Source organism: Taudactylus pleione, unplaced genomic scaffold, assembly GCF_031769625.1.
Source record: "Taudactylus pleione unplaced genomic scaffold, aTauple2 ptg000502l, whole genome shotgun sequence".
Taxonomy (NCBI): Eukaryota; Metazoa; Chordata; class Amphibia; order Anura; family Myobatrachidae; genus Taudactylus; species Taudactylus pleione.
Genome location: NW_028284904.1, coordinates 1429223 through 1449612, shown reverse-complemented (window position 1 = coordinate 1449612; position 20390 = coordinate 1429223). Strand labels below are relative to the sequence as shown.

At 45.1% G+C, this 20390-nt stretch overlaps 1 protein-coding gene across 1 annotated transcript in view; it reads right to left on the bottom strand.

The window, feature by feature from the left end:
- MMS19 (MMS19 cytosolic iron-sulfur assembly component) overlaps positions 1-19997 on the bottom strand; it is a 43545-nt gene extending 23548 nt beyond the window's left edge. The window contains exons 1-6 of the mRNA XM_088449960.1: positions 19769-19997; positions 7768-7816; positions 5956-6056; positions 4275-4360; positions 3196-3270; positions 3035-3104 (exon numbers count right to left, since the gene is read on the bottom strand). Coding sequence (XP_088306086.1) covers positions 3035-3104; positions 3196-3270; positions 4275-4360; positions 5956-6056; positions 7768-7816; positions 19769-19913 — 526 coding nt within the window. The 5' untranslated portion in view covers positions 19914-19997. The remainder of the gene's footprint in view (positions 1-3034; positions 3105-3195; positions 3271-4274; positions 4361-5955; positions 6057-7767; positions 7817-19768) is intronic.
- Between the last annotated feature and the right edge of the window lie 393 nt (positions 19998-20390).

Genomic DNA, 20390 nt, shown 5'->3' with positions numbered 1-20390 from the left:
CTGGGACCAGTCACAAAGGTTACCATTAGTAACACTAAGTCGTCATGGATTCAAATCCTAATGCGCCCGAAAGGTCCCCCTGCTTAAGCCAGCACATGTCCAGGCCCGTCTAAAGTTTGTCCGTGACCATCTGGATGATCCAGAGGAGGATTGGGAGAATGTCAAGTGGTCAGATGAGACCAAAATATAACTTTTTTGGAGAAAAATGATGAGTGGCATCCCGAAAACACCATACCCACTGTGAAGCATGTGGGTGAAAACATCATGCTTTGGGGATGCTTTTCTGCAAAGGGGACAGGACGACTGATCCGTATTACGGAGAGGATGAATGGGGCCATGTATCATGACATTTTGGGGAAAACCTCCTTCCCTCAGTAAGAGCATTGAAGATGCAACGTGGCTGGGTCTTCCAGCATGACAATGACTCCAAACACACTGCCCGAGCAACTAAAGAGTGGCTCCGTAAGAAGCATTTCAAGGTCCTGGATTGGCCTAGCCAGTCTCCAGACCTCAACCCAATAGAAAATCTGTGAAGGGAGTTGAAAGTCCGTGTTGCCCGGCGACAGCCCCAAAACATGACACATCTAGAGAAGATCTGCATTGAAGAGTGGTCCAAAATACCTGCTGCAGTGTGTGCAAACCTGGTCAAGAACTACAGGAACGTTTGACCTCTGTAATTGCCAACCGAGGTTACTTAAAGTATTGAGTTAAACTTTTTGATTGTCCAAATATTTATTTTCCGCAAGAATATACAAATAAATTGTTTAAAAATCATACAATGTGATTTCCGGAATTTTCTGTTCTGATTCTGTCTCTCACAGTTAGAGTGTACCTATGATGGAAATTACAGACCGCTCTCATCTTTTAAAGTGCAACAACTTGCACAATCGGTGGCTGTCCAAATACTTTTTTGCCCCACTGTATCCCACACAGGTTATATGTCTATATCTAGTACAGATGTGTCCTCATACAATACTGCTATACTCGCGCTAAATAGATCTACTTGGAGCCCAGGTCCCGTCTGACTTGGCTTGCGCCGAGCATCTTTCTGCCTGATAACGCGTCTTCGTTGTAAACCACTTCACGAGACTGCACGGATTTATTTGATATGCGACACTTGTGTATTCGCGTGCAACTGAGTCTGTACACGAAGCGCTACAATGCAGCGCCCGTGTTTTTTTTTTCGACGCCAAGGTCCTTTGTGCTTTCTATACAGATTTATCACACACAGACATGTGTCACATATCAGATTAAGTCTAGAGGAAAGATTCCTGGACTGCACACCCTGAATATATATAATGGGAGGTTTTTAGCATACTCATGGTCAAGGTTATTGGCCTACCCACCATATCCAGGTAACATCTTTAGGGTAGGTCCCTAACATACTAGGGTTCAAATTTATGGTGCAGGACACCCCTAAATCGGCGCAGCCGAGCCACCCCAGGGCATCGCCCTAATGAGAAAAGTGAAATAAGAAGAAAGGTAAGAGCCACTATGGCTCCATGGAAAGGTGAAAATACAAATATAATAAAAACAAAACAGCAAAGTGCAAAAAAGAAAGAATGTGTTATAATGCGATGCCCTGAAGCAGACCAACCAAAGCAATCCAGGGGACCCATGCCCCAAAAATCAACCCAAAGTTGCACTACAGTATATAACTTGTAGGACTTACCTAAAATTGTGCCTATTAATATTGTGCATATACAATACCAGAGTCCATACTTTTAAACCAATAAGGGAGGGGTGCTAGTTCAGGCTGAATGAGTCTCCTTTCCTTCAGGTGTGCAATAAAGCACATTAAATGGAGTGTATAGGCAAGATTCCTGGACTGCACACCTTGAATATATATAATGGGAGGTGCTACCTGTTGAGACTTCTTGCAGGCACAGAAACAGACAAATCACAGGTGCACAACTCCAAATTACTGATTATATATAAATACATTATGCAATAAAATGTTGCTATCAATAGAAGTTTTTAGCATAAACAATGCAAAATTTTATTGCATAATGGTGGATATGGTGGGTAGGCCCATAACCTTGGCCATGATTATGCTAAAAACCTCTATTGATTGCAAAATTTTATTGCATAATGTATATTATATATAATCAGTAATTTGGGAGTTGTGCACTTGAGATTTGTCTGTTCCTGTACATATCAGATTAATCAGTACAGTCGCATGAAGCTGTTTCTTGAATCCAATTGCAAACAAGATGCATTTTCGGGCAATAAAGATGTACTTATACCAAATACAGATTCTATTTAATTGTATAACATACTTTATATACAAAAAAATTAAAACATGCACTTTTTTTTAGATATTCAAGGTCACATCATGTGACCTTGAAATGTAAAAGTCAATATTTAAATATAAAACATTTTTTTATGAAAACTATGGTCCCTTAGCTTCAAAACAAGACCAACATGAAAGTTCTACCACACTCATGGTGCATACATACGGTCAGATTTTTTTACAGATCTGAACGATAACGATTTCAAAAATCGTTCAAATCTGACATGTCTGAACGATGAACGATGCGCGTTCCCGATGGTCAGATAACGATACCTGACATCTGATGTGTTTGCAGTCAGATTTGGACGATTCCATTCATTTTAATGCAGTCAAAAATCGTTAGTAGTTCAAATCGGTCAAATCGTCGGTCAAATCGTCCATCTGACAAATCTGACCGTGTGTATGCACCTTTAGAAGCAAAGTTATGATTCGTTTTAGTTGACCTTGCAAGCATAAAATGTCAATTTTTTGCTCATGTTTGCAGCCCTGTTGCATGAACACCGTGTATCACTGAGGAGGAAAATTTTACACCAGAAAGTTACTTTATGCCGTCTATCTTCCTACCAAATTTCATAAAAATCTGAGACAGCCGGGTTGGAAGCTGTGATGATTTGGCATGGAATAACCCTATAGAGCCAAATCACAGCTGAAGGAACCTTGATCGGTAACTGGAAGTAATTGGCAAATATGGTCCGAAATGCACATCAATACTTTTTTTGGGGGGCTGTTTTACATTTTTACCTTCTTCACGGACCCGCATAAAATTAGTGATGATCATATAGACGGTATGACGATCTAGCATCATTAAAGACTGCAAGGAAATAAAATAAGTGTCAGCGCTCAGGGTTAAATGAGGTAAAAAAAAAAAAAAAATATCTTAATAGTGGAAGACGGACTGTTACCTGCACATGTACTTCCTGGAATACAGATTTCAGCACAGACACTGCTAGGCCTGGCGGGAGAACCTCAGACAAGCTCTGACATAGGGGGAAAATACAGGTTATCAAGGCACATTCTCCTTATAATGTAACACCTACCTGCTCTATTATAAAGAATCATAATCTGTGAGAGGACATAGAACTTGAACATCACTAATTTCATATTTAAACATGATCTCCAGCGAAAGGCATGTTTTCCTACAGGACTTCTATATGAACTAGATCAAATTCTTATATACATTTTATTTAAACTGTATGGGGGGGGGGGTCATGAAAAAGGGTCAGATTCCACATAACCGGCAAACTTTCAGCGATTTCGTCACTACGTTTAAAATGGCTACCAGTTATAAGGCTAGTTCAGCGTTAGAGCCAATTGGCGCTGTAAATTTAGCGGCAATCTATCTGAAATCCCAAAGTTACGTGAGAAATTGGAACCTATTACACCATTCTTTTTGTCTTTAGCTAATTCGCTCACCCGTGGGTATTGATGGTTGCACAATCTCGGTGCTGAGCAACAGCATCTGTGTCCTCATTGAAGACACCTAAGGACGATCAAATAGGTAGGATCTGACAGCCTGGCACTCAGGCCGTGTGAACAGGTGTCATGCCGCCCCGGGTAGTGCAGTCGCTGATAACCCGGCACATGGCAGTTAGCGATCAAACAAGACAGTCCTGATCGATCTCTGACACATGCCGCCTGTGATGACTAGTTACTTTGTGCCTACAGATGCAACGACTTGGCACAAGTCTTATAAACCAAGTAGATTAGTCATCCAAATTGCTACATAGGTGCAGGAGGTCTCAAGTGCATAGACTATCGGCCCCCCAGAAATCTCATTCAAACCATCTCAAAGCAAAAAAAAAAAAAAAAGGCTTAAATATAACAAAAATAAAATAAAAAACTGGCACTTTCCACAATCTGCAGGCAATTACATTTGATCCGGTAGCAATTGGCAATTGCTCTTTACTAGAAGATTTGCATGGCATGAATCCAGCCCCTTGTGCCAGCACGGAGGTTTGGTTGTGTAGGACATGTGACTTACCAGCGCCTTGAGCCCCTGAAGGACATGCGGTGTGATGACATGATGATCCTTCAGCCGGTTTTCATAGAACTCAACCAGGACCCGCACTAGACGATGGAGAGCGTGGATTAGAGAGAGTGAACGTCAGTACTGGCAGATGTAAGGACAGGGCCACACTACCCACACTAAGGTGCCCAACATAAGAGACGAACCAGTTATATGCCAGTGTGAGCCCCAAGTTAATATCTAAAGAGTCTTTTGGTATATTTTTAACATGATTAACTAAAGACGACTCCGTTAATTACTCCACGTAGATATTAATGATCTAGCAAATGCACTCTAATAATGACAGTGACATGGGGCTATAATGGAATTGGGAAAAAAAGTAGTAATAGATTACAGCTAAAATTATATATATTTTATTTCAATTTGGTCATTGTTTAAAGACCCAAAAGGGTAAAAAAAGAAAAAGTTTAGATCAGGCTTATGACAGAATACCTGACTCAATATTCCCACCGGGCAGCTGATGTCGTCAGATTTTAGAACAGGCGACAGTAAGTAAAATTGCCAATGGCAGCCGTTTAGTCAGAGCCCTGTTTGTTCTGAGCATGTGAATACAAGACAAAGTCTGATTTATAGGTTATATCTGTTTAGGATGTATTATTTTGCTATGAGAATTTTTTTATTTTTTTTTTACAGGTATTTATGTTAACCGCTCCCTGATAGCAAAATAAACAAATCCCCCCAAAAATAAAGCTCTATATGAAAGCTATGCTTTACAATTGACGTATATAGCAAAATAAAAATGTATTACTCTCCATACTTTCTATATGAAAGTGTTACAAAGTGTTACAGTGAGAAAGAACAAAAAATGACCAATTTAGTCTCAATTGCCTCCTACTGCAATATAGGTTTCATTAGGGGGGGGGGGGTCATTATGGCGCCAATTATCGGCGTGGTGCTCGGAGGCGAACGTCACAGACAATTACTGTGCCACCGATAACACAAGTTTTCCTGTGCACCTATTCAGGGTGCGAGGGGAAACTTCTAATGTCGCGGCTGTGATGAGCTGTTCCGGAACGGTGCTATGCTTCAAGTTGAATGCCGCCCCCACCCAAATTTCTGACAAATGAAACCACCAGCTCCTGAGATACCTGCAGTAATCCTCCCCCCATTACTTTAAATACACTGCAAGTGAATCATCCTTAAGTATGTCAAAGTGCACAAATCCCATTAACCACATGAATCAGCATTCCTGTGCGGAGATGGCTTATGATACAAGTAGTAAGAACAGGTCTGCGTTTCTGTACGGATATAATGGCACACCCACATCCTCTCCTCCTATGACTCCAACATACTATATTTCGGATGATTAAGATGTCCCACACCATGGACGTGACCATAGAGCGGCACATATTATGTCAGCTGCTCTCTGTGTTTTATTCTGCTGATGTTAATGCCTGATAAGCAGTATTAGCACGAGCAAGCTCTGCAGAGCTTTGAAAAACATCTGGATGTGCCCATTAATAGACAATTACAAAGGAACAGAACTCCCCCCCCCCCTACTGCACATGCTGAATCAATCCAAACATTTGTTCTGACACAGCGGAATCATCCCACTAAATATAAGAGTGTTCTGATGGAGGCTCTTAATGTGTGATGCTCGGGCATGCTCTCTAAAGGCGGAAAGGCCTGGCAATACCTTCTTTTTCTCGCAATCTGGAATAGCACTGTAGTAGAACCTGCGACAGCAGCTGCACGCCTCGCCCCCTCGTCCTAGGTTCGGGGTTTGCCAGACATGATCTGCGGAAAAAGGCATCAGTAGAAGTTAACATGCTGCGCGCCATAGGCAGGGTGCAAAGACATATTTAAAAGGAAGGACTCTCCTTTTTTGGTGACGCAGCCCTATGCCTGGAGATCTTAAGCACTTGTCACAGACAAGAGACTCCGGTTTCAAAATACAGATGCCAAAAGCCTGCATTGTGCAAGTTACAATCAGGCCACGTAGTGTTCATTCTAGCACCATTCACTTGTCAGATACCCAATGCAGTTCCTCTTTTCTGCCTTGGGTGTTTGCTCTCTGCTCTGCTGCTTCTAGCACACTCAACTGATGCAACAAACTGCTGAGATACAGAGCAGAGTGTGCTAGAAGCACCAGCACAGAGCGACACAGCAAGCAGGAAAGAGGAAATGCACGAGCTGTGACAGGTGCAGGGTGCTAGAATGACTAGGCAACACCAGGGGTCTTCAGGTAGCAACCCTGGTCGCTAAACTCGCCAAGCCCATCACCCAATCTTGTCATTTTTAATTTTTTTAACTAACTTTTAAAATGTTTTCACATTGATACAATTTACAAAATCATTACCATTACAGAAATAATTATTGTTAGTTAAGGCTAATACAAGAGAGGAAAGGAGCAGAGGGGGTAATTTTCCAAGGCCTGCGAAGTGTTCACTGTGAACTGCGTTGCCAGATTGTTGTTGTTAAGCTGCATTTATCAGTTAGGTTCCTTGTACCCTATAAGGAACAGGTCTATGGTAAATTGGGAGTTTTTCCGGTGTATGCGGGTTACAGAACAGTTGCACGGTCTGTTACCTAGTGTTAATATCCTGGAACGCAGCCATGTAGATGTACCATAAGGGGCTAGTAATGGAACATTAGACAACCAGTACTATTTGTGGACATCCTTACTACAACCCATGTACCAATTGTTACCAGAATGCAGCCTCGTCCCACCAACGCTGGCAGCAGCGACTGAGGGATGCCTGCGCTGTGTACAATATACATAGGGCCTGATTCTGGGTCGGACACAGTGGCAATGTCGGAAGCAAAGGAGCTATGTTTTTCGTCTGGGCATGTGTCCGAGTCGCAGGGCGCATGCCTCAATATTTCGTTTGCGCAGATTTAGATGCACAGTAGCAAACATGTATAGGAAATGTAAGGGGCGTTCCCTGGTGGTGATTTGGAGGTGGCCAATCAGATGCGCAGAAATACTGCGTCTTATCGGAGTGTCGCGGGGCGTGCTGCTGATAGTGGCTGTGTACAGAGATGCTGAATCGCTCACAAAAGGAAGCCATAGTCCTTGCATTCGGACGCACCAGGGAAGGGCTTTGTAGTGGCATTCGTATAAAGCTGCAGGTGCAGCTGCGTCCAACTTAGAACCAGGCCCATACTGAGCTAGAGTCTGAGACTCCCAGACAATGACAGCCCTCCAGATCTCCAGTGCTAGCACTGCACGAAAATGGGCTGTGATGGGCACCACAACCAAAGGGGAACATGTTTTACAGGTGGGCAAAGCCTTTCAGTTGCCCCAAGAATGATTTGCAGACCTGGGAAAGATCTCTGCCCACATGAGCACATGTGACAACAACCGAGTCACGGGGAACCTCACATAGAACAGAGCAGTTCATTTCCGAAAGGATTCAAAAATCAATCTGAGGAAACCACCCGGATATCACCGAGCTGTATACAGGTCCCCAAGCCTTATACACAGAACACACACCCACCGGCTTACCCAAGTGCCTCCACCACCTGCAACACTGTGAATGCTCCATCCTTTACACCTGCAAAACAGAGAGCAAAACTGAGGCACAGAGAGCAAAACTGAGGCACAGAGAGCAAAACTGAGGCACAGAGAGCAAAACTGAGGCACAGAGAGCAAAACTGAGGCACAGAGAGCAAAACTGAGGCACAGAGAGCAAAACTGAGGCACAGAGAGCAAAACTGAGGCACAGAGAGCAAAACTGAGGCACAGAGAGCAAAACTGAGGCACAGAGAGCAAAACTGAGGCACAGAGAGCAAAACTGAGGCACAGAGAGCAAAACTGAGGCACAGAGAGCAAGAAGTGAAGGATAGTACGACATACATTTAATATATAGGTGTATACTAAGCCAATGCAGACCCTTTTCTTTACTATTAATAATAGGGCAGGCTGGAGACAGACATAGCAACATAACCAATAACAGAGAAAAAAAATCTTAAAAAGACAAAAAAAAAAAAAAGTAAAAGTTCTCATCTGTTCCAGGTGTAACACTTTGCACGTCACTTTATTTCTATACAAAGCAAGCCAAAAAATTGCCTTTTGGGGGGGGGGGGGGGGGGGGCTGGCCGCATCCTTAGTGCATAGGCAACATGTACACTTTCCATGCAAATGTTTTGCAAACCTCTTGTTAAAGAGGAGCAGAGAGGTAAAACCACAGCCATATAACTAAGCGTTACACGTATTCTCCAACGTGGCACAGTTACTCAGCCTTGTGTACGGATCGGACTGTGAAACTCAAGATCCATGATAAATAATTGAATCCATCACAGAAGCGAGATTGGTTCCAGCTCCGGTGACCAAAGGATTCCCCCTAAAGTCATCTGTGCCCTAAATAGCTCCCCCATATGGTACTAGCCCACGCTTTAATTATTGCCGACTTCCTGCCAGAGCTAAATGAGATCAAGCTTTGTGCTAGAATTATTTGCACTATTTTGGTCATGCAAATCAGCGAGAGGAGTCTCGAGTAGCATTCAATTACTTCTTCATGTGCAATTAGTAGATTGTATTCCCGACACACACAGTGCCCTGCTCTTAAGCCACTGCGGTATGCGCTTATACAGATTAGCCGCTTTCAGATAGGAGGCAGTCAGAGGGAACCTGTTACATGTGTCTTTGGAGAAACCAGAAAGGAGATGAGATCAAGGCATTAACTATCGCAGCCAAGAAAGTGCTTTATAAAGGACGGTTAGGGAAAAGCTCTGCCATCCTATGCAGAATGCAACAGTGTACAAGCACAAGTACACCCTCACCTACACACGGTGAGCGCTTTGGGGAGACAAATTCATAAGAATGCTGCAGTTTAAAATGTATAAGTGATGTGAGGTCACTGGTTGCTAGTAAACAGAGAAGTCCTAGTGACCCAATAGGCTGCATGCTCAGTGACATCACTGGTTCCTAGTGACCCAATAAGCTGCATGCTCAGTGACATCACTGGTTCCTAGTGACCCAATAGGCTGCATGCTCAGTGATGTCCCTGATTCCTAGTGAGCCAATAGGCTGCATGCTCAGTGACATCACTGGTTCCTAGTGACCCAATAAGCTGCATGCTCAGTGACATCACTGGTTCCTAGTGACCCAATAGGCTGCATGCTCAGTGATATCACGGATTCCTAGTGACCCAATAGGCTGCATGCTTAGTGATATCACTAATTCCTAGTGACCCAATAGGCTGCATGCTCAGTGATATCACTAATTCCTAGTGACTCAATAGGCTGCATGTTCAGTGATGTCACTGATTCCTAGTGACCCAATAGGCTGCATGCTTAGTGATATCACTAATTCCTAGTGACCCAATAGGCTGCATGCTCAGTGATATCACTAATTCCTAGTGACTCAATAGGCTGCATGTTCAGTGATGTCACTGATTCCTAGTGACCCAATAGGCTGCATGCTCAGTGATATCACTGATTCCTAGTGACCCAATAGGCTGCATGCTCAGTGATGTCACTGATTCCTAGTGACCCAATAGGCTGCATGGTCAGTGATATCACTGATTCCTAGTGACCCAATAGGCTGCATGTTCAGCGACATCACTGGTTCCTAGTGACCCTATAGGCTGCATGCTCAGTGATGTCACTGACTCCTAGTGAGCCAATAGGCTGCATGCTCAGTGATGTCACTGACTCCTAGTAAGCCAATAGGCTGCATGCTCAGTGATGTCACTGATTCCTAGTGAGCCAATAGGCTGCATGCTCAGCGACGTCACTGGTTCCTAGTGACCCTATAAGCTGCATGCTCGTGATGGTACTGACTCCTAGTGAGCCAATAGGCTGCATGCTCCTAGAAAACAGACTGTGTTTGAGGTAATTTGTTTCTAGTAATTTGAAAGGCTGCGACAGGATAGGACTTGACTTATTGATAAGGTTTTCTCTGAAATACCCACTGAACTGCAGCAAACGTTAAACAAAAAGTGAACTGACAGGCAGAGTTTAATCTAAAAGCATTTCCATGCTCAGAATGTGCGCTCTCTCCCTTTCCAGTCCTCATAGATGGAGCTTTCAAATCAATCTCTTAGAAACTTAAAGATATACAAAAGTCACCTTATGGATATACTGTGAGCTCCTAGTGGGGTAGATGTACGAAGCCCAGAAGCGGTATCAGCGCACGTTATGTGCGCTGACACTTCTTCTCCCCGATGTATGATCGGGGGTCTGGGCGGTAAATGACAGGGGCGCTATGCGCCCCTGTCATTATCGGCGCTGCTATCTACAAGATAGCAGCACCGAGCGGCAGGGCCATGTACAAACGGTCATAACACATGACCGTTCGGCCGGCTGTAGCTGTCGTTATCAACAGCTACAGCCTGGCGCTAGCCTATACCCACAGCAGGGACAGCGCTGTCCCTGCTGTGGCGGCTGCCGGCTCCAGGCTGCACGCGGGGATCTCGCGATACTTGCGAGATCCGCGCATGCTCAATGGAGCCGTCCGGGACTGACACACAGAGCATCAGCCTGATGCGCTGTAGTCACTAGCGGGTAGCGCCGGAGGGGGGAGTTCATACATCTCATCGGTAGTGCTTCCTGCTTCGCCTCGGTAAAGAGGCGAAGCGGGAAGCGTTATAGCGGCAAGTTAAGTGCCGCTATAATACATCTACCCCATTATATGTTTCCTGCACCTTGGGAATTGATAGGGTATGGAGCACACTTCAAAAAAAAAAAAAAAAAAATGTAGGTTCAGATCACAATCTGGCTACATTAAAGGTGCGTACACACTGGGCAATAATACTGAGCGATTGCACGATTACGACATCGTACTCATGCAATCGCTCAGTAATCGTGCACTTTTATATCAGAAATGACCAGCGATGCGCGCTACTGCAGGCCAATCTGCCGATAACGACAGATAGGCATGTTCAGGAATGATGGACAGTGCCTGCACTGAATGACTGATCGTTAGTGCAGACACTGCAGGTGATCAGGAACGACGGTACAATTACGATGTCTTTCCTGATCGCCCAGTGTGTACGCACCTTAACTGTTATGACCAAAATCTATATCAATTCAGCATTCCAAAAAATAAAAAATATAACAATTTAACGTCACATCCTCGTTTACAAGGAATAAAAGTAACCTACTCTTTAGAAAGGTTAGTATAAAACCAAAAAAATCCCCGGTCACTGACTGCATAAATGCGCTTATTACAACTGCAGAGAGCGAAAATTTGCGACATGAAGGAACGCACAGGACTAAATGGACGGTTGGAACTGTAAGTGTAATGTATGACCGATGTCTGCTTTGTACTGACGAAGGGACCAATCTTACTTGTCTGCACCGACGTATTACTCACATGAAACAGGAGCCAGGAAAAGGATCACAGAGGAGTTCGCACTTGAAAATGCTGCCAGTAGAAGCAATTGCTCAGGAAACCTGGGGCCTGATTCAGACCCACTCGCAAGCGGCTGTCCGCTCGCAAGTGGGTCGATGGTGTGCACTGAGCATGCGCACAACGGCGGGAGCTCCGTCGTGCACATGTGCCAGACGCGACGAGCGAAGGACTTTCCTTCGCTCGTTGTGTCTGATCAAAGGGGGCATGCTGTCGATGTTGACAGACAGCACGCCCCCTTTGGTGGGGTGCCTCCCTGACGGGGGCGTTCCCAAGGGAACGCCTACCGTCAGAAGCCGGCCCACTGACATCACTAGTGATGTCAGTGGGAGTGATTTTGGCTCTGAGAGAGCCAAAATCACTCCGGGCCTTGCGGTTGAGAAACTCAACCGCAGGCTCCGGCTCGCAGTGGCGATGGTCAAGACCATCGCGGCCATCAACCTGCACGCTCGTATAGGCTGTGGGTGGTGACCCACAGCTATACGAGCGTCCAGGAGGACGCTCCATAATTATGGAGGACGGCCCTCATTCAGAGCGTGCACTCTGCTCAGAGCGTACGGCTCTGAATGAGGGCCATGGTCACTTATATATGCATTAAACAATATGGCTCGAATATTTGGTGTGAAGATATTTTATATACGCATTATAAGCAGTACGTGTACGTATACAAAGGCATGCTTGTTTAGTCATTGCAGGATTACATGACTTGGTGCAGAGACATTTTATATATGCATTATAAGTAGTGAAGACACCGTGGAATGCTTGTTTAGTTATTACAGGATTACCTTAGGATTTGATGCAGAGATATTTTTATATATGCATTAAAGTAGTCTATGAATTTATACCATGGAATGCTTATTTAACCATTACAGCAGAGGTTCCCAAACACAGTGGTGCTCAACCATGGATATCTCTAAAACCTGAACTGTTGGGGGAAGCGTTGAGGACAGCGTTTGGGAACCTCTGTATTACAGTATTACCTAAACCAAAACAGGGTCTTAATTACCTGCTTCTGAAATGTATTTGTCATGAACAGAAAATTGTAGTACAGTTTGAGTCTCCCATATCCAAAAAAGCTTTTGATTTCTCTGCATTTTGGAATATGTGCATACCTCAATGAGAATTCTAGGGGATGGAACCCAAATCTAAACACAGACTGCATTTGTTTCACATCCACCTTATACACACAGCCTGCAGGTCATTTTTTACAATATTTCTAATAATGTTCTGCCTTAAACACAGTTTGTGTACATTAAACCATAAGAAAGCAAAGGTGTCACTATCTCAGTCACGCTCAAAAAATTCTGTATTTCGGAATAATTGGATATGGGAGACTCAACCTGTATAAAACTGAGGCACGCACCATACAGATTTAGATAGGTAGGTTAAAAAAAATATTTATATATATATTTGTCCTCCAGCCAAGACAGACTCACATTGGTAATACCCAAATGTAATCAGTTAGAGGTGACAGAGGGATGTCCATGATGCAACCACGGCCTGCAATACCTTACTGCTGAAACCCATCTCCGACATAATTTTGCTAAGGACCAAATAGCCTGACGCGTGTGCTCAGCCAAAAGCCCATGACTCTAGGCCCAGGAAGGACCTGCAGCCCATAATAAGTGAACTGTTAACCTGAGAATGGAGCATACTGCATGAAGTAGGGCCTTTAGCTGCCACGGAGAGCCTTTGGCAGTTCTAACAAGAAATGTTCGCAGACCCCCCCCCCCCCCCTGTATCTTGGTTTTGCAAAACCACCCATAAGTGTTTTAGTTTTGGATTTGGGGTTTTTTGTTTTGTTTTTTTCTCCATATTGTTGTTATTTTTTTTTTTTATATTTGACAAAACATTTTTAAAAACGAACCGCGGGAAGATCAGTGCCGCTACTTTCTGGAGAATCCAACCTCTGTAGTTCTAACCAAATCTGACAAATATAGGTTCAACTCCCCCGCATACATTCCGACAGTGGGACATGCCCCTCCCCCGCATACATTCCGACAGTGGGACATGCCCCTCCCCCGCATACATTCCGACAGTGGGACATGCCCCTCCCCCGCATACATTCCGACAGTGAGACATGCCCCTCCCCTGCATACATTCCGACAGTGAGACATGCCCCTCCCCTGCATACATTCCGACAGTGAGACATGCCCCCCAAACCCCCACTTCCATTCTGACAGTGGGACACGCCCCCCCCGCATACATTCTGATAGTGGGACACGCCTCCTGCCCCTATACAATCTAACAGTGGGTCACACCTCCTGCCGCCATACATTCTGACAGTGGGACCTGAAAATAAATGGTGCAGTTAAATTAGGGGAACATAAAAGTGGGTGGTAGCATATTTTATGTCATTTTAGGGTACTTTTACAAAAAAGTTAAAAATACACCTGCTGCAGCCACCTGCAATCCCCAAAACATATCCCATCCATACAGCCCCCCCCCCTCCAAAAAAAAAATAAAATTAGCTAACATTACACACTACTCAAAACTCATTTTCCAACACTTTTTACATTTTGACTCCAAAAATTACATGTCATTATTGGGGGGGGAATTGAGTTAATTAAAACATTCTTTTTGCCTAAATAGTCATTAAAATGGGTGTCCACAAAGTTCTGATCCAAGCCCCCAAATTTTTACCCCAAAATAGGGGTTTTGCATTTTTTCACCTGCTCTGAGATGGTGAAAACTATTTGCCACTTTTAGCTGCGCAAAATTTGTATGTGCGAAAAGCCGTGGCTAATAGGATAGCACAATACGCATTTATGCCAAAAAGTTTGCACAAGTGTAACATTTTTTGCATCTAATTGGATATGGCCCTTAATATAATATGCCGTATTAAAAAAAAAAAAAAAATTTAAACATTAATGTAAAAAAATTGGTTTAAATAATAAAAAACCCTGAAAAAAAAAAAACTTTTTTTATTTTGTTGTTTTTACAAAAACTGATTTTTTTTTATTTTATTTTTATTTATTTTTTTCTAATTCTTTTCATTGAATCAGAGACATGTAGACAAACGATTCAAGTCAACATTAAGTCGGAAAGAAGACAAATTTGTGGATATAGATTAAAAGACATTTGAAATTTGATGCAATCAATATATCAGAGCATATACGATACAATACATAGATAACAGTATATTGAAAATAAAGATATTATTTACAGTATTTAAAAGTAAAAGTGAAGGGTGCGTCGTGTGGGATATCACTATGGAGCCACTGGAGGATCACTGTCAAGCAGACGTAAAAGGTAACATGAAGAAGAAGAAAAACATTTAATGAGAAGTTGTTGAGTGATTACTGGGAGTGTAGTTTTTTTTTTTTTAGTATTATTTTTTTTTATTACATTTTCCCAACCCTGGCTGTAAACAAAGGTTTAGTAATTTCACACTAATGCTGGGTACACGCTACACGATGGGTGTACCCAGCAATGCGACAACGCAATGGAGTGTAGTGTCCCGTACACACGCATTTATTATCATCATCATTTATTTATATGGCGCCACAAGTGTTCCACAGTGCTTTACAAAGTACATTAGCGACCTTTACACTCACATAAGCAGGCAAGTGTTAGTTGCCCTCAGTGTGTAGTATCAATAGCTGTCTGAGCACCGTGTATATTAAATCAGAAACACTATAGGTCTGTTAATTAATGAATTAATTAATTAATTTTTCCAGCTACGATAGTAACCAATTTAAGACACAGTTGGATAGAGTCTGTTTAATAGCACTAGTGGTTACAACATTGTGGATTGAAGCAAACAGGGAAACACAGACCTATAGTGTTTCTGATTTAATATACACGGTGCTCAGACAGCTATTGATACTACACACTGAGGAATAGAGATATATTATACCCAGAGAAGAGATTTATTTCATTGTATATAATATGGATAACATGTTACAGTGGCAATTGGATATATTTTTTTAATTCACTTTATTCATTGATATCATTCACTATACTATCTTTATTCCTGTTCAGGAATAATACTATTGTTTTTATATTTCGCCGTATTGGTGTCCCTTATATATTAGTTTTTAATATTATACCAATAAAGATTTAATATTTTAAATACCTATTGAATTATCAGAATTTAGCGTGGAGTAGTTGGGCGATAAAGAGTGCACCATATAATAGTACTCTATTCTTGTCTCTTCTTTGTTTATGAATACTTGTTATAAGTAGAGGGATTGGTGGCACCGCCTTATTACAGGATTATATTTACAAATGTTGTGTGAATTTCAACAGCAACTTTTTCTACATTAATACATTCCTGTAAGTAGGATGACCAGAACATAAATAATATCTATTATAATATATGGTAATAGAGCCCTCAAAAAATATTCCACACTCTCTGGTGCAGGATCGAATTTTGTTTTCATTTTCAAAATGTCACTCCTTGTCAGTGCATAGTCAATACATTTAAAAATGCATTTCCCTAACTGTGCGCAGCACATTAAATATAACATGACATTACTACATATACATTAACAGTGCATGGTGCCTAGCGCCAATAGTTCAAATGAAAATAGCACCATGGCACAAGGGATTAACCCCATCAGTGCCGTGGCCACCATTGTGACCTGATCTCTGGCCACAGTAGCCACTGCTATGGTGAAGAAGTGATGGGCGCATGCTAACCGGTTATTCAGTCATCGACTTTACCTGACAACTACAGTACTTGGTCATGGTTTTTTTTTCCTATATTTACGTGTCAATCTGTCCAGATAATTTTCTCTCCATAACACTGGCACAGGCTGAGATTACAACTAAAACATTAGCACTCCATTCTATTCTAGTCTTTTTAATCTTTAAATATGGGGATATATATGACCAAAAACGTCACCAAAGTTACAGGTTGACATGTTCAGGCAAACGTCAAAGCATCATTTGCTACCTAATACAGTGAAAGTGTGCTGCCGGTTGTGCGGGAAGTGACTACTCTCAGACTAGTGGTAATTGATGTTACTCCTCAGTAGTTGGAGCAGTGACCAACATCATCAATTTAGGGTATAGATCTCATGGTGATACATTGGGTAGATGTTTAATTAAAAAAATATATAATAATAATAACGCTTAAAAGAACACTGGCTTGCACAAATGATTTGCTCTGTGAATAAAAAGTGAAACCTGACTAATCATTTTATGGGGTTGGGTATGAAATCCCCGCAGTCAGGATGCCTGGTGTTAAGATGCAGACAGCGGCATCCCAATGCTCGGTATCCCGACAGGGGTCGGGTAAGTATACTAACCCTCCCCCCTTCTGCGCCTTACCCTCCACACCCCAAACCCTAGCCCTCACCCCTTGGTGCCTAAACCTAAAAGTCTCCCCTTGGTGCCTAATTAAATGTAGTATGTATGCGGGGGGCGTGTCCCACTGTCTGCGGGGGACGGGAGGCGTGTCCCACTGTCTGCGGGGGACGGGAGGCGTGTCCCACTGTCTGCGGGGGACGGGAGGCGTGTCCCACTGTCTGCGGGGGACGGGAGGCGTGTCCCACTGTCAGCATGTATGCGGGGGACGGGAGGCGTGTCCCACTGTCAGCATGTATGCGGGGGACGGGAGGCGTGTCCCACTGTCAGCATGTATGCGGGGGACGGGAGGCGTGTCCCACTGTCAGCATGTATGCGGGGGACGGGAGGCGTGTCCCACTGTCAGCATGTATGCGGGGGACGGGAGGCGTGTCCCACTGTCAGCATGTATGCGGGGGACGGGAGGCGTGTCCCACTGTCAGCATGTATGCGGGGGACGGGAGGCGTGTCCCACTGTCAGCATGTATGCGGGGGACGGGAGGCGTGTCCCACTGTCAGCATGTATGCGGGGGACGGGAGGCGTGTCCCACTGTCAGCATGTATGCGGGGGACGGGAGGCGTGTCCCACTGTCAGCATGTATGCGGGGGACGGGAGGCGTGTCCCACTGTCAGCATGTATGCGGGGGACGGGAGGCGTGTCCCACTGTCAGCATGTATGCGGGGGACGGGAGGCGTGTCCCACTGTCAGCATGTATGCGGGGGACGGGAGGCGTGTCCCACTGTCAGCATGTATGCGGGGGACGGGAGGCGTGTCCCACTGTCAGCATGTATGCGGGGGACGGGAGGCTTGTCCCACTGTCAGCATGTATGCGGGGGACGGGAGGCTTGTCCCACTGTCAGCATGTATGCGGGGGACGGGAGGCTTGTCCCACTGTCAGCATGTATGCGGGGGACGGGAGGCATGTCCCACTGTCAGCATGTATGCGGGGGACGGGAGGCATGTCCCACTGTCAGCATGTATGCGGGGGACGGGAGGCATGTCCCACTGTCAGCATGTATGCGGGGGACGGGAGGCATGTCCCACTGTCAGCATGTATGCGGGGGACGGGAGGCATGTCCCACTGTCAGCATGTATGCGGGGGACGGGAGGCATGTCCCACTGTCAGCATGTATGGGGGCGGGAGGCATGTCCCACTGTCCGAATGTATGGGGGCGGGAGGCATGTCCCACTGGGGGAGATGTACTAAGCCCTGAAAAGTGATAAACGAGCAGCCACTCAGCTCCCAACTGTCATGTCACAGGCTGTGTTTTAAAAATGACAGTTAGGAGCTGAGTGGCTGGTGGTTTATCTCTCTCCAGTTTATCACTTTTCAGAGCTTAGTACATCTAGCCCACTGTCAGAATGTATGCGGAAGGGGAGGGGGGAGCACAATTTATGGGGGCATGTCCCACTGTCAGAATGTGTGTGAGGGGGCATGTCCCACTGTCAGAATGTGTGTGCGTGTGGGGGGGTAGGGGGACATGTCCCACTGTCAGAATGTGTGTGTGGGGGGGGAGAACATGTTCCACTGTCAGAATGTGTGTGGGGAGGGGGACATGTCCCACTGTCAGAATGTGTGTGTGTGGGGTGGGGGAAGGGGACATGGCTGGTGGTTTATCGCTCTCCAGTTTATCACCTTTCAGAGCTTAGTACATCTGGCCCACTGTTAGAATGTATGCGGAAGGGGAGGGGGGAGCACAATTTATGGGGGCATGTCCCACTGTCAGAATGTGTGTGAGGGGGCATGTCCCACTGTCAGAATGTGTGTGTGTGTGTGTGTGTGTGTGTGTGTGTGTGTGTGTGTGTGTGTGTGTGTGTGTGTGTGTGTGTGTGGGGGAGAACATGTTCCACTGTCAGAATGTATGGGGGCGGGAGGCATGTCCCACTGTCCGAATGTATGGGGGCGGGAGGCATGTCCCACTGGGGGAGATGTACTAAGCCCTGAAAAGTGATAAACGAGCAGCCACTCAGCTCCCAACTGTCATGTCACAGGCTGTGTTTTAAAAATGACAGTTAGGAGCTGAGTGGCTGGTGGTTTATCTCTCTCCAGTTTATCACTTTTCAGAGCTTAGTACATCTAGCCCACTGTCAGAATGTATGCGGAAGGGGAGGGGGGAGCACAATTTATGGGGGCATGTCCCACTGTCAGAATGTGTGTGAGGGGGCATGTCCCACTGTCAGAATGTGTGTGCGTGTGGGGGGGTAGGGGGACATGTCCCACTGTCAGAATGTGTGTGTGGGGGGGGGAGAACATGTTCCACTGTCAGAATGTGTGTGGGGAGGGGGACATGTCCCACTGTCAGAATGTGTGTGTGTGGGGTGGGGGAAGGGGACATGGCTGGTGGTTTATCGCTCTCCAGTTTATCACCTTTCAGAGCTTAGTACATCTGGCCCACTGTTAGAATGTATGCGGAAGGGGAGGGGGGAGCACAATTTATGGGGGCATGTCCCACTGTCAGAATGTGTGTGAGGGGGCATGTCCCACTGTCAGAATGTGTGTGTGTGTGTGTGTGTGTGTGTGTGTGTGTGTGTGTGTGTGTGTGGGGGAGAACATGTTCCACTGTCAGAATGTATGTGTGTGTGTGTGGGGGGGGGGGGGGGGGGCATGTCCCATTGTTAGAATGTATGGAGGGGGCCTATACTACTGTCACTTTGTATGGGGGGGTGAGTGGCATGTACCACTGTCATGATGTATAGGGGTGTGGGGGGCATGCACCACTGCCAGTATGTGTGAGGGGTGGAGGTATGCAGGGTCACACGGCCACACACATGCACAAGTCAGGGGATGATGTCATACCCGCTTATAGCAGGACTATGACCCTGCCCACTCAGGAACCCCACTGCCACCAGCTACCTCACCTCCAGCCACCTCAGCAGCTTTGCTGTCCTGCTGTCCAGAGACGAAGTCCTCCACCAGCCCCCAGAGCGCGCTCTGCGCCTCAGCCATTGCACTGGTGGAGCTGCTGCTGGAGGAACACAGTGGGGGCACGGCAGCACCGCGCATGTGCAAAGCCCAACACAGGCTGAAATCCACGTCACGTGGCAGGACGCATGGCGAGCCCCGCGCACTAGAGACCCAAAGGCGCGCACGCTGCCTGCCTCCCCCCCAACACCTTCCGCTAACCATCGTGTGGTGTAACAAACGAGAGGGCTACAGGAAAATGGCCGCCGCCGCGCATGTTTACATACTGGAGTGCGGACATTCCTCATAGGGATGTTCTCGGTAGAGTACTGTCACGTGACACTATGTTCAAAATCTGAAACTTTATCGACATTTTTATGTGTGCTGACATTGGATGTTTAAGATGCAAGTGAATATGTGTTTTCCCCTAATTTAGGGATGCTGAATTCAGGGGAAACTTACAATTTTCTCTTTTAAGTCACATTTATTAGAATCAGACAAGTAACAAAAGCGATAATTACTATAGCTGAAAAAAAGTAAAATAAATTACAATTTCAATTAATCTCTATAGAATTTAAA